Here is a 16138-nt window from a genome sequence, read left to right on the forward strand (position 1 = left end):
AGAACCAGAGTCAACCTTCCCAGGGGGCTCAGTTCCTTAGAAAGTCCAACGTGTCAGTCTTGTCCTCACAAATTAAAGGAAGCACATGGAAAGCCCTTCCCCCGGGCTGGGTGCCCCCAGAGCCTTTCTCTGTAGCACAGGGAGACCAAGGTAGGGCCGAGGGGAGTTTGATGGAGCTGTCAGGTGTGTCAGGACTGAATATACAGGTGGGACCCATGCCCGCCCCTGGATGTGCCTGCAGCCCTCACTGCTGTCAGGTAGCCACTAGACCCTCAGCCTCTGGTGTGGCGTTCTTAAGAATGCCCTCACTCCCGCTCTCCCCTCTTGCCTTGCTTATGCCTGAAATGAAGAAGAAACGAGAGACCCTCAAACCCAGAATGTGAAACTTAGCTAACTGAGCTCACAGATACACCTGAGGTTTACCCTCAGAGCGGCCCTGAGACATGGCAGGACGCCAGGCTCCATTCTCTGGAGACGGTCTGGGGGTGCTTATATGGACCGGCCTGGAGCAGCTGCTCTGTTTCTTATCCCCAGACGCTCTCGTTGCTCCAGGCCCTTCTGGAACTAGAGAGGCACCGTTATGGGCTATGGCTCCTCCACTCAGCTTGGGTTGTCGGCAGCCTCCTGGAGGTAGCCCAGCCAGCATCTACGGGCAGAGCGTCCTCCTTGTGCCTGCTCTGATTTCTCCTGAACGGCCCCATCTGCCTTGTGCTTCTGTGTTCACTGCCCAGGTAGTTCTCCCCAGTGATTGTGGGGGGCAGCAGGGCCCCGTCAACTGGGGAAGGGGAAGGTCTTCAGCATCCTGTGGGCGGCACCTTGCCCGGGCCGGTCAGCCTCCCCACACGACCAGGTATCCCGCGAGCAGCACTGACAAAATGGCGCTCCTCAAAGGCACCTCTCTTCCTTCTGTGGAAACATTGAAGGCACCTGTCTCCAGGGCTGGCTGGGCTTCAGAGAAACCCAGAGGCTCGTCCTCACGGGTGGGAGTGTTGACAGGTGGACATGCTTCTAGAGCAGTGATGGCGAACCTTTTGAGCTCGGCGTGTCAGCATTTTGAAAAACCCTAACTTAACTCTGGTGCCGTGTCACATACAGAAAATTTTTTTATATTTGCAACCATAGTAAAACAAAGACTTATATTTCTGATATTTATTTTATATATTTAAATGCCATTTAACAAAGAAAAATCAACCAAAAAAATGAGTTTGCGTGTCACCTCTGACACGTGTGTCATAGGTTTGCCATCACTGATCTAGAGAGTATTTGAGCGATATATATTAAAAGCCATAAAAGGCGTTCAGAGCCTTTGACCCATTAATCCCGCTTCTGGGAAGTTGGCGAAAGAGAACCGTTGCCTGCATGGAAACGCACACAGTGATGTCTGTTTATGCTACAGAGAAACGGGAAACACATCCGCATCCAACAAAGGAGAGATGTTTGCGTAAATCATAGCGTGGCCATTCGGTGGAATATTACTCAGCTGTTAAAAGTACGCCTTGTGGCCGTGGCTGGTGTAGTTTGGTTGGCTGGAGCGTTGTCCCATACATCGAAAGGCTGCAGGTTCAGTTCCCGATCAGGGCACATACTTGAGTTGCAGGTTCGATCCCTGGTTGGGGTATGTACATGAGGCAGTCAGTCAGTGTTTCTCCCTGTGCCTCCCTCCCTTCTCTCCAAATAATAAAATATATCCTCTAGTGAGGACTAAAAAAATCCTTACCAGATAATTTCAACATCTGAGTAATCTTAGTGTTGGCAACAGATGATGGTCTTAAAAAAAAATGCTTCTTGTGGAAATCACTATGACATGAAGTCCTCTTAGAACCCAGTAATAGGGAGAAACAGCAACACACAGCTACACGTGCACGTGTAGGAGACCAGGGCGCCCTTCAAAACTTCACACACCCTTAAGGCAGATGTTCAAAAACCCATCTTCAGAAACCATCTTAGAGACCAACTCAGCTTTCATTAACCAATGGGAGCAGAGCTGGCTGGTGCATGGGAGGTGGGCTCAATCTGGCCCCTAGAGGCGCCTCTTGCCCAGCACCCCCAGCCTCTGCTACTCTGCCTCAGGAGCTGCAAATCCTAGAGCGGTGTCTTCATCCATTCAGGCTGCTATTGCAGTCCCATGGACTGGGCAGCTCAAACAACAGACATTTACTTCTCACAGTTCTGGAGACTGGACTTGCAAGATCAAGGCGCTGGCAGATTAGCTTTGAAGGACCCTGTGGTGATGCATCTTCACACTGTCTTTACATGGCAGAAGGGGCAAGGGAACCTCTTTTATAAGGAGACTAATCCCAATCATGAGGGCTCCACTGTCATGATCTAAACACCTCTCAAAGGCCTCACCTCCAAATACTATCATACCATAACATGAATTTTGGGGACACACACATTCAATCCATAGCAGAGGGAAGCTGATGATGGGGTTTATAAATGGTAGCCCCTTCGCCCCCACTTTTTAGAGCCAGTCTGGCCCCTAGCAGCTGTAAGAAGTATGCATCGGGACTTAGTGCAGAGGAGCTGGGGGTGGGGTGCTGTCCTCTTCTCTTCCAGGACTGTGTCTGCCTCCATGCTCCCTTCCCTCCGGCTTCCCACAAAGTGACGCTGGCTCTGTGTTGCAGGTGGCCAACGTGAATGCCAAGGATGGGACTTGCACACTGAAGGACTGTGTGTACAAGGATGTGCAAAAGGACTGGCCTGGCTACTCAGAGGGGGACCAGCAGCTGCTAAAGCGCATGCTTGTCAGGTAAGGCCACCTCTCCTGGGCCTGGGGTAGATCTCAGGCTGCTGGGTTGGTGTTGTCTAGTTCCAAAGGCTTCAGCGCTGAGAGCTGGGTAGAAAGGCCCGTGGGAACTCTGGCCATCTTCCCCGTGCCTGGACAGCCCACCTTGGCCTCCTGTGGGGGGAAAGGCCAGCCCCGCTGTGTGGGCTGGAGAGCATACATCATTCTCCAAGGGCTTCTGCTTAGGAGGCTGTGCCTTCTTCTTAGAACCATTTAAGAATGTGAAGCAGACGAAACCAAGCTCCCGCAGATGTGACGAAGCAGGTTAAATGCACCCTCTAGCGTTAGGGACCAGAGGTCAGGAGTGGCCTAGGGGGCTCTGGGAGGAGTAGGTAAGCGGCCTGGTCAGCCTTCTCTACTGATGCTGGATGAGCACTAATTAGTTCTTAAGTGATTTCTCAGGGACCTGGAGCTCTTTATGGAGGTTTTGTTTATTTTTTTCTCTCTTTTAAGTTTAGCTCTTTAAAGCAGTAGTAATTGCATCTGGAAAACAAAGCTGAGTTGAGGCCACTCTAGGTGAACCCCAAGTTCCTCCTGAGCCCTGCAGGGCACTCATCCCTGAGCTACCGGAGCCTGAGGTCCCTGCTCTGGCTGTCCAAGGTTTCTGGGTGCTAGGGTGCTGAAAGGAGACAGTCTCTGTAGAAGAGACACCCTCCCCCATGTCCCCTCTCTGGCGATCTATTGCCCCAGCTAAACATGTTAGGTTGGCCCTGTCCCCTCCTGCAGGTGTTTTCATTCATCACACAGTTTTTGGTGATAAAGGTCCAGTGTTGAAATGGCTGATATGCCTACCCAGGTGCTTTGAGGTGGCAAGGGGCACTTGAGGGGCACAGCGAGGCTTCTGTCCGTCCTTCTTTTAGAGCCTCTCACCAGACGCCTAAGTTCCCAGACCCAGGGCCTTGTCCTCACTGAATTTCCAGGAAGGGGCATGGCTGAGAGTTAGTAGCCCATGTGCGTGTTTCCATACAAGTGTGTGTGCACGTGTGTGTGTATGGTCAGTAGGAAACAGCACTCAGAGGTTCCCCACCCAGGCCTGTGCAAACATCCACATGGACAGCCTTGCAGGTGACCTGGGGCAGGGGGGCAATGTGGCCCCCCAGGATCTGAAAACTTACCTTGTCCTTCCTGTTCTTGTGTGGTTGGGAAAAGGTCTCACTATTCTTCCTCCTGCTTCCTCTAGTTCTGCCACTGGGGCACTATGCTCCTAGACTCTTCCCATTGTCTTCCCTATTAGCTTTTCCCTGTTTTTCTTTTAGGAGGTTTCTTTGGCTTCTCCCATCCTGTCCTTTTGGCCATCATTTCTAGTTCCCAAGAGTCCTTCTTATTCTCTTTTTGTAGCATCATGTTCTTTTATTTATTTTTTTAAATAAATATGTTTTTATTGATTTCAGAGAAAGGAAAAAAGAGGAAGAGAGAGAGAGAGAGAGAGAAACATCGATTGGCTGCCTCTTGCACGCCCTCTAATGGGGTTTGAACCCACAACTTGGGCATGTGCCCTGACCGGGAATTGAACAGGCAACCTCCTGGTGCATGGGACAGTGCTCAACCAACTGAGCCACACCAGCCGGGCGTATCATGTTCTTATCCATGGGAGTGATGTCATTTTTTATTTACTCTTAAGGATATTTTTTAAAAATAATAACTTTATTGAGATACAGTTCACTTAACACAAGTCACCCATTTAAAGAACACAACCTGCCCTAGCTGGTTTGGCTCAGTGGAAAGAGTGTCAGCCTGGGGACTGATGGGTCCCCGGTTTGATCCTGGTCAAGGGCATGAACCTTGATTGCAGGCTCAATCTCTGGCCCTGATCGGGGGGCGTGCACAGGCAACCAGCTGATATGTCTCTCTCACATGGATGTTTCTCCCTTCCATTCTCTCTAAAAATCAATGGAAAATATCCTTGAGTGAGGATTAACAACAAGAAAGTGTACAACTCACTGGTATTTAGTGCATTCGCAATGTTGTGCAGCCATGATCTCTAATTCCAGAACATTTCTATCACCCTAAAGGAGACTCCTCATTAGTAGTCACTCCCTCATTGCCCTCCCCTAACACCTGGCAATTCGTTTTCTCTTTCTATGGATTCGTTTGTTCTGGACATTTCATATAAATGGGATCATACACCATGTGGCCTTTTGTGTCTGGCTTCTTTACTCATAATGCTTTTAAGGTTCATCCAGGTTGTAGCATGTGTCAGTGCTTCATTCCTTTTTATGGCCGAATAATACTCTGTTAGACACATTTTGTTTATTCACCTTTCCATGGACACCTGGGTTTTCCGCCTCTTGGTGTAATTGTGCTGCCATGAACATTTGTGTCCAGGGATCTGCGTAGACATGGATTTTCAGTTCTCTTTAAACATATACAAGGAGTGGAAGTGCTGAGCCACATGGTAATTCTGTGATTAACTTTTTGAAAAACCACTATACTCTTTCTCAGTGACTGCACCATTTTACATTCCCACCAGCAGTGTACAGAAGTCCCAGTTTTCTACATCCTCACCAACACTTACTTTCCGATGTTGTTGTTTTAGTCTAACTATCCTAGTGGGTGTGAAGTTGTATCTCATGTGACTTTGATTTGCATTTCCCTGATGAAGAACGATGTTGAGCACCTTCCCATGTGCCTATTGGCCATTTGTATATCTTCTTGGGAGAGATGTCCATACAAGTCCTTTGTCTTTCTGGAGATACTAAGTCTGGTGTTTTTGTTGTTGAGTTAAAGTTTTCATCCTGTAACAGTCCTTCCTTTCAAATGAATTTTTCGGTCCATTTTGGAGCCTGACATTTGTTGCCTAAAAGCCCCACGCTCCTCAGGACTTTCCTCTGGGCGGGCGGCTCTGACTCCTCTGGAGGCTTCTGTTTCCTCCTCTCCCAGGGCCACACGTCTATCCCTCCTGTCATCCAGGTGTGGCCCAAGCAGCCTCCCGGCGCCCGGAGAAGGCCCAACCTCCTCCTCTCCTGGACATGCTGTGGGCCCTGCAGCGGACCAGGTCCCAGAGCGGGGCTGCACAGGAACAGCCTGGTGGGAGCTCCTCTGAGGTCCCTGAGGCTACAGCCCCTAGGCCTCAGGATTCTGTGGCCTGGGACTTGGTTTTCTTGGATCCTATATTTCTGCTTTAGTGTTAAATATTGTTATTCTCTTGTTCCCTTTCCTCTTCATGACTTTTTAGTGGGGAACTTGAAAGAGAGTGAAAAAAATGCCTGTCCTTGGTTTTCGATCTTTAACCAGAGCTCTGGTGGCTTCCCTGTGGCTGGACAGCAAGCCTGCCCCTCCTTAACCACAGGGATCGTGTTGCCTAGTGAGCACCTGCATGTTTTGGGCACCTTTCCTGTGGCTCTCCTTGCATTTTGGGCCTCAGGCAGGGGATAGCAGCAGTGGTTTGGAGTGTGGCCATTGGTCAGGGAGGCTGGCTTGCTTGTAACTGGCTGGAGCAGCACAGATGTGGTCCTTGAACCCCTGGACCTCAGTCTCCCTGCAGGGCTGGAGGAGGGCCCTCAGCACCACACACAGCACCAGCGTCACCATCAAGCTTTGGGGTGTCTGTCTCTTTTATCCCTGGCTGCATTGTTTTGCTCAGGTCCAGGTTGGCCAGTAGCCACCCCTGTCATCCATAAGGAGGTGCTGTGGCCTGTGCTCCCAGGTGCTGAATCCAGGAGGCCTTCCTGTCACAGACCAGGGCGTCGCAGTTCTCTTCTGTATTCTCTAAAGTTCTGCAGTGAGCGTCATTATTAGGGCAAACAGTTGAGTGGCCAGCACCCCAGTATCCCAGCTTCCATGGGTAAACAGTACAGACCTGGAGTGTTTGGTCAGTTTTATATGGTAACAGGAGTCTAGATGAGTGGGTGATCAATTGATCCTTCTCTGGGCACAGAACACCCAGTGAGGCAGTCCTCTGGGCAGTGAGGCCACAACCGATGGGCAGCTATGGACAAAACTAGGGTGGGATGTACTCCGGCAGCTCTGCCCACCAAGCCTGACATACCTGTTATGCTCACCCTCCTCTGGTTCAGGGCACCAGCCCTTCCCCATATCCCTCGGCAAAGGTGGAAGTGTGGTGTCAGTGCAGAGACAGGTGGGCCTGGGTGTGCCCCGTGGGGTACTGCTGCAAGCCACCACCCACCCTGATTCTCCTTCGCAGAAAGCTGTGCCAGCCACAGAGTGCAGGTGGCCTCCCTGGAGACCCTGCTGCCGCCAGCCCTCCAAGAGAGCATGGGAGCTCAGTCTCACCCCCCCAGGTAGGAGCAGTGGGCATGGGTATGGCAACATGGAGATGCTGATGCTTGTGGAGGAGGAGGGAGAGTGGGTCTCAGCCAGAGCCAGTGGGCCTGACCCAGTCTTGGTGTTTGGGGAGCCTGTTGAGCTCTTGGCTCAAGGCTGGGACATTTTCTTCAACGAATGAGCAGCTGTCTGGCTTCCCCAGGCGGGAGGCCTGGGCCCAGGACCTGGGTGTGCTTTCCTTGGCCATCTTCCAGTCGTGTGGCCAAGGGAGCACAAGCACTGGACTGCCCTGAGCCTCGTGTTCTGTTGCCCCTCAGGCCTGTCATGAGTAAAGTCTTGTGTGCTGGCTGCAGGACAGAATGGCACCTAGTGGGGGCCCTGTGAGCAGTGGCTGCTGCCATTGTAGTCAGTAGTCAGTAGTCAGGGAGGGCGGCAGCGGCTGGATGGGGGCAGCGCTCACCTGGCTCTGACTGGGGTTCTTTGGCTATACCCCTTTCATCATTGCTTGGGCTTTTTGGTAAAAATTATCCCCACCCACCTTTGTGCTCTGACTTGTGAGTCCCACATTCGGGCCCCTCTCCTCCCCTCCTCCTCTCTCTCCTCTTCACCCGCCTCCTCTTCCCTCTCTCCCTCATCTCCTCCTCCTCCTGGAGCACTCAACACACATGGAAAAGCCAGGTCCATGCGCACCCCAGCTGTGAGGCCTCATTTCACTCACGACTACCCCCTGTCCTAGGCCTGCCATCTGTAGTCTTTCTCTTTAGCTTGTTTCCCTGGGTCAGGGCCACCTGGTTCAGTGCTGGCTCCCCTTCTGTGCTCTGGCTTTGCCTCACATACCTCAGTCTAATCATCTGTGAAATGGGGATGAGACCTAGACCATGTGTCAATGGGCTGCCGTGAGATCGAAGTAGTCAGGGGTTTGGGGTGATGGGTCTCAGCCAGTGGGGCTGCCCTGTGTCCCTCAGATTTGGCTTGTCACCATTCCTGTCATCTGGGGAAGATGCTGAACACAGCCACATTTTAGTCCAGTCTCTGGAGGTGGTTGGGCCAGTACTCTGGTGACCTCGCTGCCCTTCCTTCCTCTGCATGTGTCCTTGGGTGGGCACCAAAGGCCTGACTGGTATCTGGGCGCCCCTGTGTGGCTGGAGTAGGCCTTGCAGGTGGGCACTGCTGCTCGCTTAGCTCAGGTTGGCCTGTTGCTGCCAAGCCCGAGGGATGCCAGCCACTCCAGACACAGGCTCCCCTCTAAAATGATCTCCCTTTCTTCCCAGAAACGTCCTCAGCCTCCTGATTTCATTGACCCCCTGGCTAACAAGAAACCAAGGATATCGCACTTCACCCAGAGAGCTCAGCCCGCCGCCAATGGGAAGCTGAATGTGCCCCATGGTCGGGAGGCCCTACTGCCCACCCTTGGCCCACTGGCGGGCACAGATGCCCACCTACCCCCACGGCTGGATCCTCCGAGGGCACACGACCCTCTGGCTGATGTCAGCAATGACCTGGGCCACAGTGGCCGGGACTGTGATCACGGGGAAATGGCCACCCCAGCCCCCACTTCCTGCCTTAGCCTTCCCCTGCTGAAGGACTGTGCCCAGCCCAGCAGGCCCCACGGTGGCTCGTCTCGCGGCAAGTCCAAGAAGAAGTCCAAGAAGCACAAGGACAAGGATAGGGCAGCTGGGGACAGGCATCGAGCCAGGCCGCCAGAACTTGTGTCCGGTTCCCTTGGAGCCCCGCCAGTCAACCTGGGTAGGTGCTGAAAAGCAGACCTGGGGCAGGGGCTCTGCAGAAGGTTACTGCCAGGAGCCTGAGCACCAGCTCCACATAATGCCAAGGGTGCCACAATGCCCCGTGCACCCCATGTTGGCTCACTCTGCACATGCAGCCCCTTTGTACCCTCTTCTCACACTGGGCATCAGTGAATGACCCAGAGGTCTTGGCCCCAGAGCCTTCTGCAGTCCTTTATGTTCCAGGCCAGCACAGGGGCTAGAGACACAGATCCAACCAAGCTGAGGCTCACAGGCGGAGCAGTGCATGGGGACAGGAACAAGTTCCAGGCACAGACACTGAGAGGGGTCAGGGCAGGTCAGGGGCCTTCTGCGTGCAGGGAAAGCCATAGGGATGGCCTGGCAGGAGCAGGGCAGCACCTGGGCTGCTGTGGGCCTCGTGTAGCCTGGCAATCCTGTGGAGAGAGGGTTTGGGAGGTTCACAGAACAGCGGGCAACAAGAGCCAGGTCACACAGCCAGCTGGATGTTGAAAAATCTGGGGTCTCAGCAGCAGGATGAGGGAGGGGTACAAGGCCTGTCTGGACGATGTGATGAGCAGGAAAACCTCGGTGGGGCCCAGGGACACCGGGGAGGCATGTGGACTGGCCAGGCTGGCAGCAGAGCCTGGGCCACCCTGAGTTCACAGCCCCAGGCACCTGAGCTGAGCACCCTGTGTGGCTGTGAACTTGATCAGTATGAAACAAAACAATCACAGTGTGCCACGCCACGCCCCCCCCCCCCCCCCCACACACACACACACAAACAGTCCCAGGCTTGCCACCTGGTGTGGCTCTGGAATCATTTCCCCAGGCAGGGTCTGAATAGGGGCATTCCTGGGGTAGCAAAGCCGTTTTTTCCTTCAGGGTTTTTAAAGTTATTTGACTGCCCTCCAGAAATGCTGCTGCAGTCCCCCCTGTGGCTGGGGGGCAAGTCCTAGCAGACACAGGGTCAGACCTCTGGGTTCCTCTTGGCCCTGCTGTGCCACTGGGCTTCCCAACATCTGGGTAGACAGACTGAGAGAAAGTGGCCTGACTTCCTGAGTGCCCTTCTGATCCCATCTTGGCCAGGGAGACAGGTCCTCAGCAGCCTGGCCCAGTAGCACGTTCTCCCAAATGGCAGAAGCAAGACCCTTGTGCTCTGGCAGGGCCCTGGGAAGGAGGAAGAATGGGGCCAGAAAGTTGCAGCCCAGGCTGGCCCCCCACACACATGGGGCTCAGATCTTGCCTGTTGTGAGTCGGCCAGGCAGCTCGTACCCAGTCCCCAGGCTGAGGAAGACGGTAAGGTTTAGAATCAGGCAAACCAGGAAGTAGGTGCCCCCAGGAAGAGGAAAGGGGTGGCTGGGCACCAGAAGCTGTGCCTGGCATTGATCATCTTGACCTGCATCTTCCAGGTGACTCCAGTGATAACAATAATGGATGGGCTCAGAGCCCCCCACTGCCCACCCAGAGCCCTCTTCACCCTGTGCCGCTCTGGGTACGGGATGTGCTGTGCATGTGCAGGCAAACATACTTCCCTTAACAGTGGCATTGTTCTCTGGCACCAGGCCTCTCCCCAAACTCTGGGAAGAATCCAGGCCAGCACCTGAGGAAGCTTCCTGCATTGATTTATCGCACTCTTATGCATGGCACTGGTCCCTAGTTTGGCCCAGTTGTCCCAGCCCCACCTAATGATTACCTCTTACCTTTCAGGCAAGTGGCTCTGTTCACCCAGCCCTAGCCTATGGCCCCCATTCATCCCAGAGCTACTCTCTAGCCACCCTCATCATCACCCTGTGCTAAGACCACTCCTGGGACCTGTGCCCCCCCCCCCCCCCCGAAACTGAGCATCAGGCCATGGACCACTCCTGTGGCTTCAGGGTGGCTTTCTGGGCAAGGTGGTGTGCTGATTGGGTGGCTTGGGCTTAGCTCAGGCCCACTGACTCCTGTGGGCAGGGTAGAGCCCTTTTTCTAGGGTCTGCAGTGTGAACTCATGGACATAGCCCCTTGACCCTGTCCCTGGGAGGCACAGGAGAAGCTGCGGAGTGGTGGGGGTCAAGAAAGGGGACAGACGGTGAGGGTAGAGGAGCCGCTGTGGGGGTTGCCAGTGAAACAGGCTCCATGGCAGGAATCACCTCAGCTGTTACAAGGGAGGCCTAGTACTTCAGCAGGAGTTGGAGCCGCAGGCAGGATCCCAAAGGTGTTCAAGCCTCAATGCAGAACATCCCTAGAGGCCTGCCTTGTGCTGGGCATGGGTCCTGGGAACGTGGGCTAAACCCTCACATATATGTTCATCAGGCTTCGGTCCAGGGAGAGCATAGCCTCATCCTATATAATAAAAGGCTAATGTGCAAATTGTCCCCTCAGCCGGGAGTTCGACCAGGGGATGGCTTGATAGGCCCTGATCAATAGGCCCTGATCGGGGCAGGCCAGCTGGACCCCACCCATGCACAAATTCATGCACTGGGCCTCTAGTTAAAAATAACACTCTCAGGTGCAGGTGGGGGTGTACTGCAGGGTGGCCTCGTGCCCAGATGCCTACATCTAAGTGTGAAACCAAGAGAGGGCTTGGCAAACTGCTCTCCTCTCACAAAGTGATAAAAACCTCTTCATCTCAAAAAAACGGGGGAGTAGAGACACTAGATTGTAGTTTCAGTTGACTATGGTCCAGGCAGGCCTTGTTCCCTTGTCCTCAGTCCCCACCACAAGGACAACCTAGGGTGTTCCCCTTCATGACTCCAGCCAGCCCTGTACTGGGGCTGCCTTCGGGTCCCAAAGTCCGTCGTCTGGTAGGAAGAATGGGAGCATCATGTGGAGCTCAGACCACTGTCAGCAGAGAGATGTGCAGGCAGGTTCAAGGTGTCCCCGGGGGCCATCTGTCTTTCTCCTTTATGGCTGGAGACTAAACACCCCAGGGACTTGGTTGCTCTGCACTTACACAGCTGTGGTTGAGAACATACATGACCACATAATGGAAGGGCAGAGGTTCTGGGTCCAGCAGGGTCCTGCCTCTCTGCTGTCCCTTCCATGTCCTTCAGGCAACGAAGCCTGAACCTTTTGCAGATCTTGTTTGCTCTTTGTAGGTTTAAATGGGACCTGCAACAGCTCAAGTGTCCCCACATCAACTTCAGAGACACCAGACTACTTGCTGTGAGTACTTGCTTTCGGCTGGCCGCTCTTCTTCTCCCAGGGGTTTCACCCCTCCCTGCCTTCCCCTCCTCACCCTGCACTGCAGCTCAGCAGTGGCAGGGCTAAGTCCAAGTCCCTGGGTGCCAGTTCCATCCCCTCGGCTTGTTCTAGGCCAGGCTCCTGCTTGGGTGAGGCTCTTCCTGGGTGTGGCTGGCTATGCAGCCACAGGCGCTCCGGCCTCTCTACAGCAGCCCCTGAGCCCCACCGTTCTCTCCCTTTTCCAGAAAATATGCCACTATCTCCTCCTCAGAGCAGCGCCAGAGCTACAAGAATGACTTCAACGCCGAGTACAGTGAGTACCGAGACCTGCACGCCCGCATTGAGCAGATCACACGGCGGTTCACGCAGCTGGATGCTCAGCTCCGGCAGCTCTCCCAGGGCTCCGAGGAGTACGAGGTAGGGCTCCCTGCCGGTACCCTACCCTGGGGAGATGGGTCTGTTTCTCTCAGTCCAGCTAAGCCCACGGCCCCCAAACCTATCTGCTGCCCTCCTTGGTGAGGAGGGGCTGAGCCAGCATTTTGACCCCTCATGGACTGACAGGTGGCCGTCCCTTGCTGGTCAGTTGGTTCAGGCCTGGGTCTGGGCTCTGCCATGGGAACCAGAAGGCTCTCAGCCTAGTTGGCCTCCCCTGCAGTGGGGACATTGGCATCAGCTCTGCAGGTGGAACATGAGCCCTGGAGGCAAGGATGCTACTTAGAGCAGCCAGGAAGGCCAAGCCAGGGAGCATTGGGTTGCAGCACCTGTGTCCTGCCTGTGAGAGTGTCTGGGATCCTCTCTGCAGCCCACTACCCACAATTCGGGACAGCCTGGCCAGGAGGAGAAAGGCCAGGCCACACTGCACCACATGGCCCATCTGTGCACCGCCAGAGCCACAGTGGGAAGTGGGAGAGGATGGAGTGTGCCTGTGGTCTGTCACCTGTACTGATGGCCGGGCACATGGTCTCCCTTAGCCCCATGTGGGAGCGCCCTGCAGTGGGAGGGTCTTGGTCTCCAGCCCTAGAACACCAGCCTCCCTTTTGAGCCACCTTTTAGAGCTTGTCACCTGACTACAGGGCCAACCCTAATTAATCGGGGGGTCAGAGTCTGTCTCCACTGGCCAGTCCTGTTTGGTTTCCAGAGGAGGTGGCTCTTGATTGGAAGAGCGATGGGGACCCTGAGGGTCTGGGACAGATGAGGCCTCAGGATACAGCAATCCTCCTTCCTTCTTGCTCCTATGTGGACCTGCCCCAGCAGCTCCCTGCATCCCCAGGTGGTCAGGGGCCTCTGTGCTTAGCCTTGAACAGTGGACAGGCCAGCTGAGGTGCAAGGGAAGGAGGGTATCGCCCTGCTCTTTGCCCTCTCCCACTTTCTGCCTTGTCCCTGAGGCTGGGCCCCTGCACCTTGCCCCCTGGTCCAGCCCCCTTCCCCCAGCCTATCCTTCCTCTGTACTTAGGTCAGCTCTCCTCAGGGCCACCTGGAGGCTATTGTCCCCAGGCCAGTGGTGACATGCAGGTCATGGGTTATCAGGGAGGCACCTCACCCCCCTCACTTGGAGCTTCCTGCAGGTGAGGTCATTGTTTTCTTTCTTTTGTTTTCCTGTAGACTACTCGTGGGCAGATTTTACAGGAATATCGCAAAATCAAAAAGGTAAATGTCCACCCCACTGTGGGGGTGGGGGTGGGGGTGGGGAGCAGCCTCTCTCCGTGTACCGCAGCGCCCTCCGCTCTCCCACTGCTTGGTGAAGCAGCCCCTAAAGGCAAGGAGAGGAGGCACAGTTCCCCGCTTCAGCTGCTAATTGGGCTCGGGGCCCTCTCCTTGGGATCCCTGGAGATATGTGAGGTAGCTCCTTGCCCATGCCTGGCCAGGGTGATACCAGCTTTTATTCCTGAAGGCCACTAGCTGTGGGATCGCCATGTGTGTGCTCTGCATGCCAGCTGGTTCCTTGCCAGCCAGGCCCTAGCTCAGCCAGGTTTCTGCTCATCTTGCCTCTGACCCGCATCCTGGCCACGATCCCATTTCCCAGGGTAGGGCCTGGGGCTTGGGAGGGAAGCCAGCCGAGGGCGCTGGCCCCAGGTGGAGCAGGGGTCCCTGTCATTGCCCAGTGGGCACGGGCCTATAAGCAGGAGCAGTGGCAGCCTGAGGTGACAGGTAGGCTAGCATCTTCACACAGGACAGCTCCCATTGCAGCCATGCTTCAGAATGCCAGTGGCTGCGGGATTGGCTCACCCTGCTGCTCTTTTGCAGACCAACACCAACTACAGCCAGGAGAAGCACCGGTGTGAGTACCTGCACAGCAAGCTGGCCCACATCAAGAGGCTCATTGCTGAGTATGACCAACGGCAGCTGCAGCCTTGGCCCTAGCCCCAGCCATAGGGCAGGAGCTTGCCCTCCCTGGATTGACCCTTCTGGATGGCAAGGGAGCTGGGGCTGTGGGGGCGGGGAGAGCTAAAAAAGGGGAAAATTTTTATTTAACAAAATAAACACGAGGAAGACACGTTTATCTGAGCCAGCAACGCCGGCTTTCAGGGGAGGCCCTGCAGATCTGGCATCCACAGGACACAGATCCAGGTGGGGTGTCCCGATCCCTGAGCCCCATACCTCCAGAGCAACCCCCATCCAGGACAAGCTCCCCAGGAAGCCCACCTCTTCGCTGACTGCAGCCCAAGGGGCTCAGCTTCCTCTCACCAGAAGACTGGGCTGGCCTGCCTGCCTTTTCTAGTTTTATACAAAGACAGCCACTTTTAGCTACTGCTCATGAGACTTGAGTCTATTTTTGTATGAAAGAGAAAGCATTTTTTTCTAAACCTGTGCCTCCCCTCCTTGGACGCCCAGAGTCTAGACGCTGCCCTGTGTCCTTTCTGCAGTATTACAGATGCCATTGGAAAGTTGGGCAGGGGATCAGCCTTGGTCACCTCTCCCATGCTGGGCTCTGGCTGAGTGCCTGGCCAGGCTCTCCAGGCCCAAGCAAGGGTGGGCTCTCTCTAAGGGGGTGTGCAGGGCAGGTCAACCCCCAGGTCTATTTTGAGAACTCCAGCTGGTCCCCAGAGCAGCTGCTGGAGCCCCTGCCCTGTCCTCTATTTCAGGCCCTCAGCTGTTGGGGCACTAGGGTTCTCTGTGCTACAAGCTCATTATGCAGCAACAGTGCTGGACTTTATTCCATGTTCTCAATTTCCCCTTTGCTGCTGCTTTTTATGTTGTACTGTTGAGACCTCACTCCATTCCTCAGTCCCCTTGTGGGTCCTGGGGTGGTCTTAGCAGAGCCACCATGGGGTATGCACTCAGGGAGGGGCTGGGGGTTGGTGAGGTCAGGGGGCCTCCGAGAGTGAGCACAGGCTGTATGGATACCCCAATTGCTGCTTAGTCACTGTGCCTAGTATAGTGTCCTCCAGAGCATCGGGGAGCTGTGTGTGCGTGCGCGCGTGTAGCCCCGGGCACCAGGGCGTGGTGGGGTCTGAGGTTTGTACATAAGGTTCAGAGCCACCCTCAGTGGGTGGCACATGGCTGTGACCCACCCCCCCACAGGGAAGCGGCAGTGCTCACAGCATAGCTGTGTAAGCTGTGGGGTGTCTCCTGATGTTTCCCAAAGAGCAGGTCCCTTGTGAACACCTGCACTGTGCCCACCCGACAGTCTCTTCCACGGGCCCCTGGGTGTCAGAGCACCAAGGAAGCTCATCCTTCATGTTTCACCAGCTGTTATGTTATTTTTCATTTGGGACATAGTGGGCGAAGAGCTGAGCAGACCCTGGACCCCAAGTTGTGCAGACAGCTGTGTTTGTGGACAGGCAGTCTGGTGACAAGGGATGTTTAAGGAGGCCCAGCCCTCTGCCCTGGGAACCTGGTCAAGGGACTCTCCATTGAATTTTCTTTTTGTTGTTGTTTTTCTTCCTTTTAAGGAATTATGAAGCTAAGAAAAGTTTTGTGCTTTGGGGGTTGATGGACAAAAGTTCTAGCTGATTAAATATGGTCTTAACTTATTGATACTGTTATTTCTTTTTAATATTGTACTGTGGAGGAAAACTATTTGAGCCATGGAGTTGGTGTTTACAAGAACTTTTCACTTTTGCCAAAATGTTACAATTGAAAAGCACCCACGTCTTCAGTTTCCTAATATTTTCTTAAAGATCTAGTGTCCTTTTTGTACACTAAACAGGTGAATGCTGATTTTTCAACCTACAATAAATTTCACTGAACTGAGTCTAGCAGCCCAGGCTGCATAGGTGTG

General features: G+C 54.3%; 1 protein-coding gene across 3 annotated transcripts in view; it reads left to right on the top strand.

Moving 5' to 3' along the window:
• The window catches only part of ELL (elongation factor for RNA polymerase II), a 63382-nt gene extending 47272 nt beyond the window's left edge, over positions 1-16110 (top strand). For 2 of the 3 annotated variants that reach the window (XM_059696155.1, XM_059696154.1), the window contains 7 exons: positions 2625-2749; positions 6930-7026; positions 8281-8755; positions 11832-11898; positions 12162-12333; positions 13519-13563; positions 14161-16110. In XM_059696155.1, the coding sequence (XP_059552138.1) occupies positions 2625-2749; positions 6930-7026; positions 8281-8755; positions 11832-11898; positions 12162-12333; positions 13519-13563; positions 14161-14277 (1098 nt within the window). In that variant the 3' untranslated portion in view covers positions 14278-16110. Of the gene's footprint in view, positions 1-2624; positions 2750-6929; positions 7027-8280; positions 8756-11811; positions 11899-12161; positions 12334-13518; positions 13564-14160 lie in introns of those variants that run through there. The other variant, XM_059696156.1, reaches the window with a different exon arrangement.
• Positions 16111-16138: the final 28 nt, after the last annotated feature.

This window comes from Myotis daubentonii, chromosome 5, assembly GCF_963259705.1.
Source record: "Myotis daubentonii chromosome 5, mMyoDau2.1, whole genome shotgun sequence".
NCBI lineage: Eukaryota > Metazoa > Chordata > Mammalia > Chiroptera > Vespertilionidae > Myotis > Myotis daubentonii.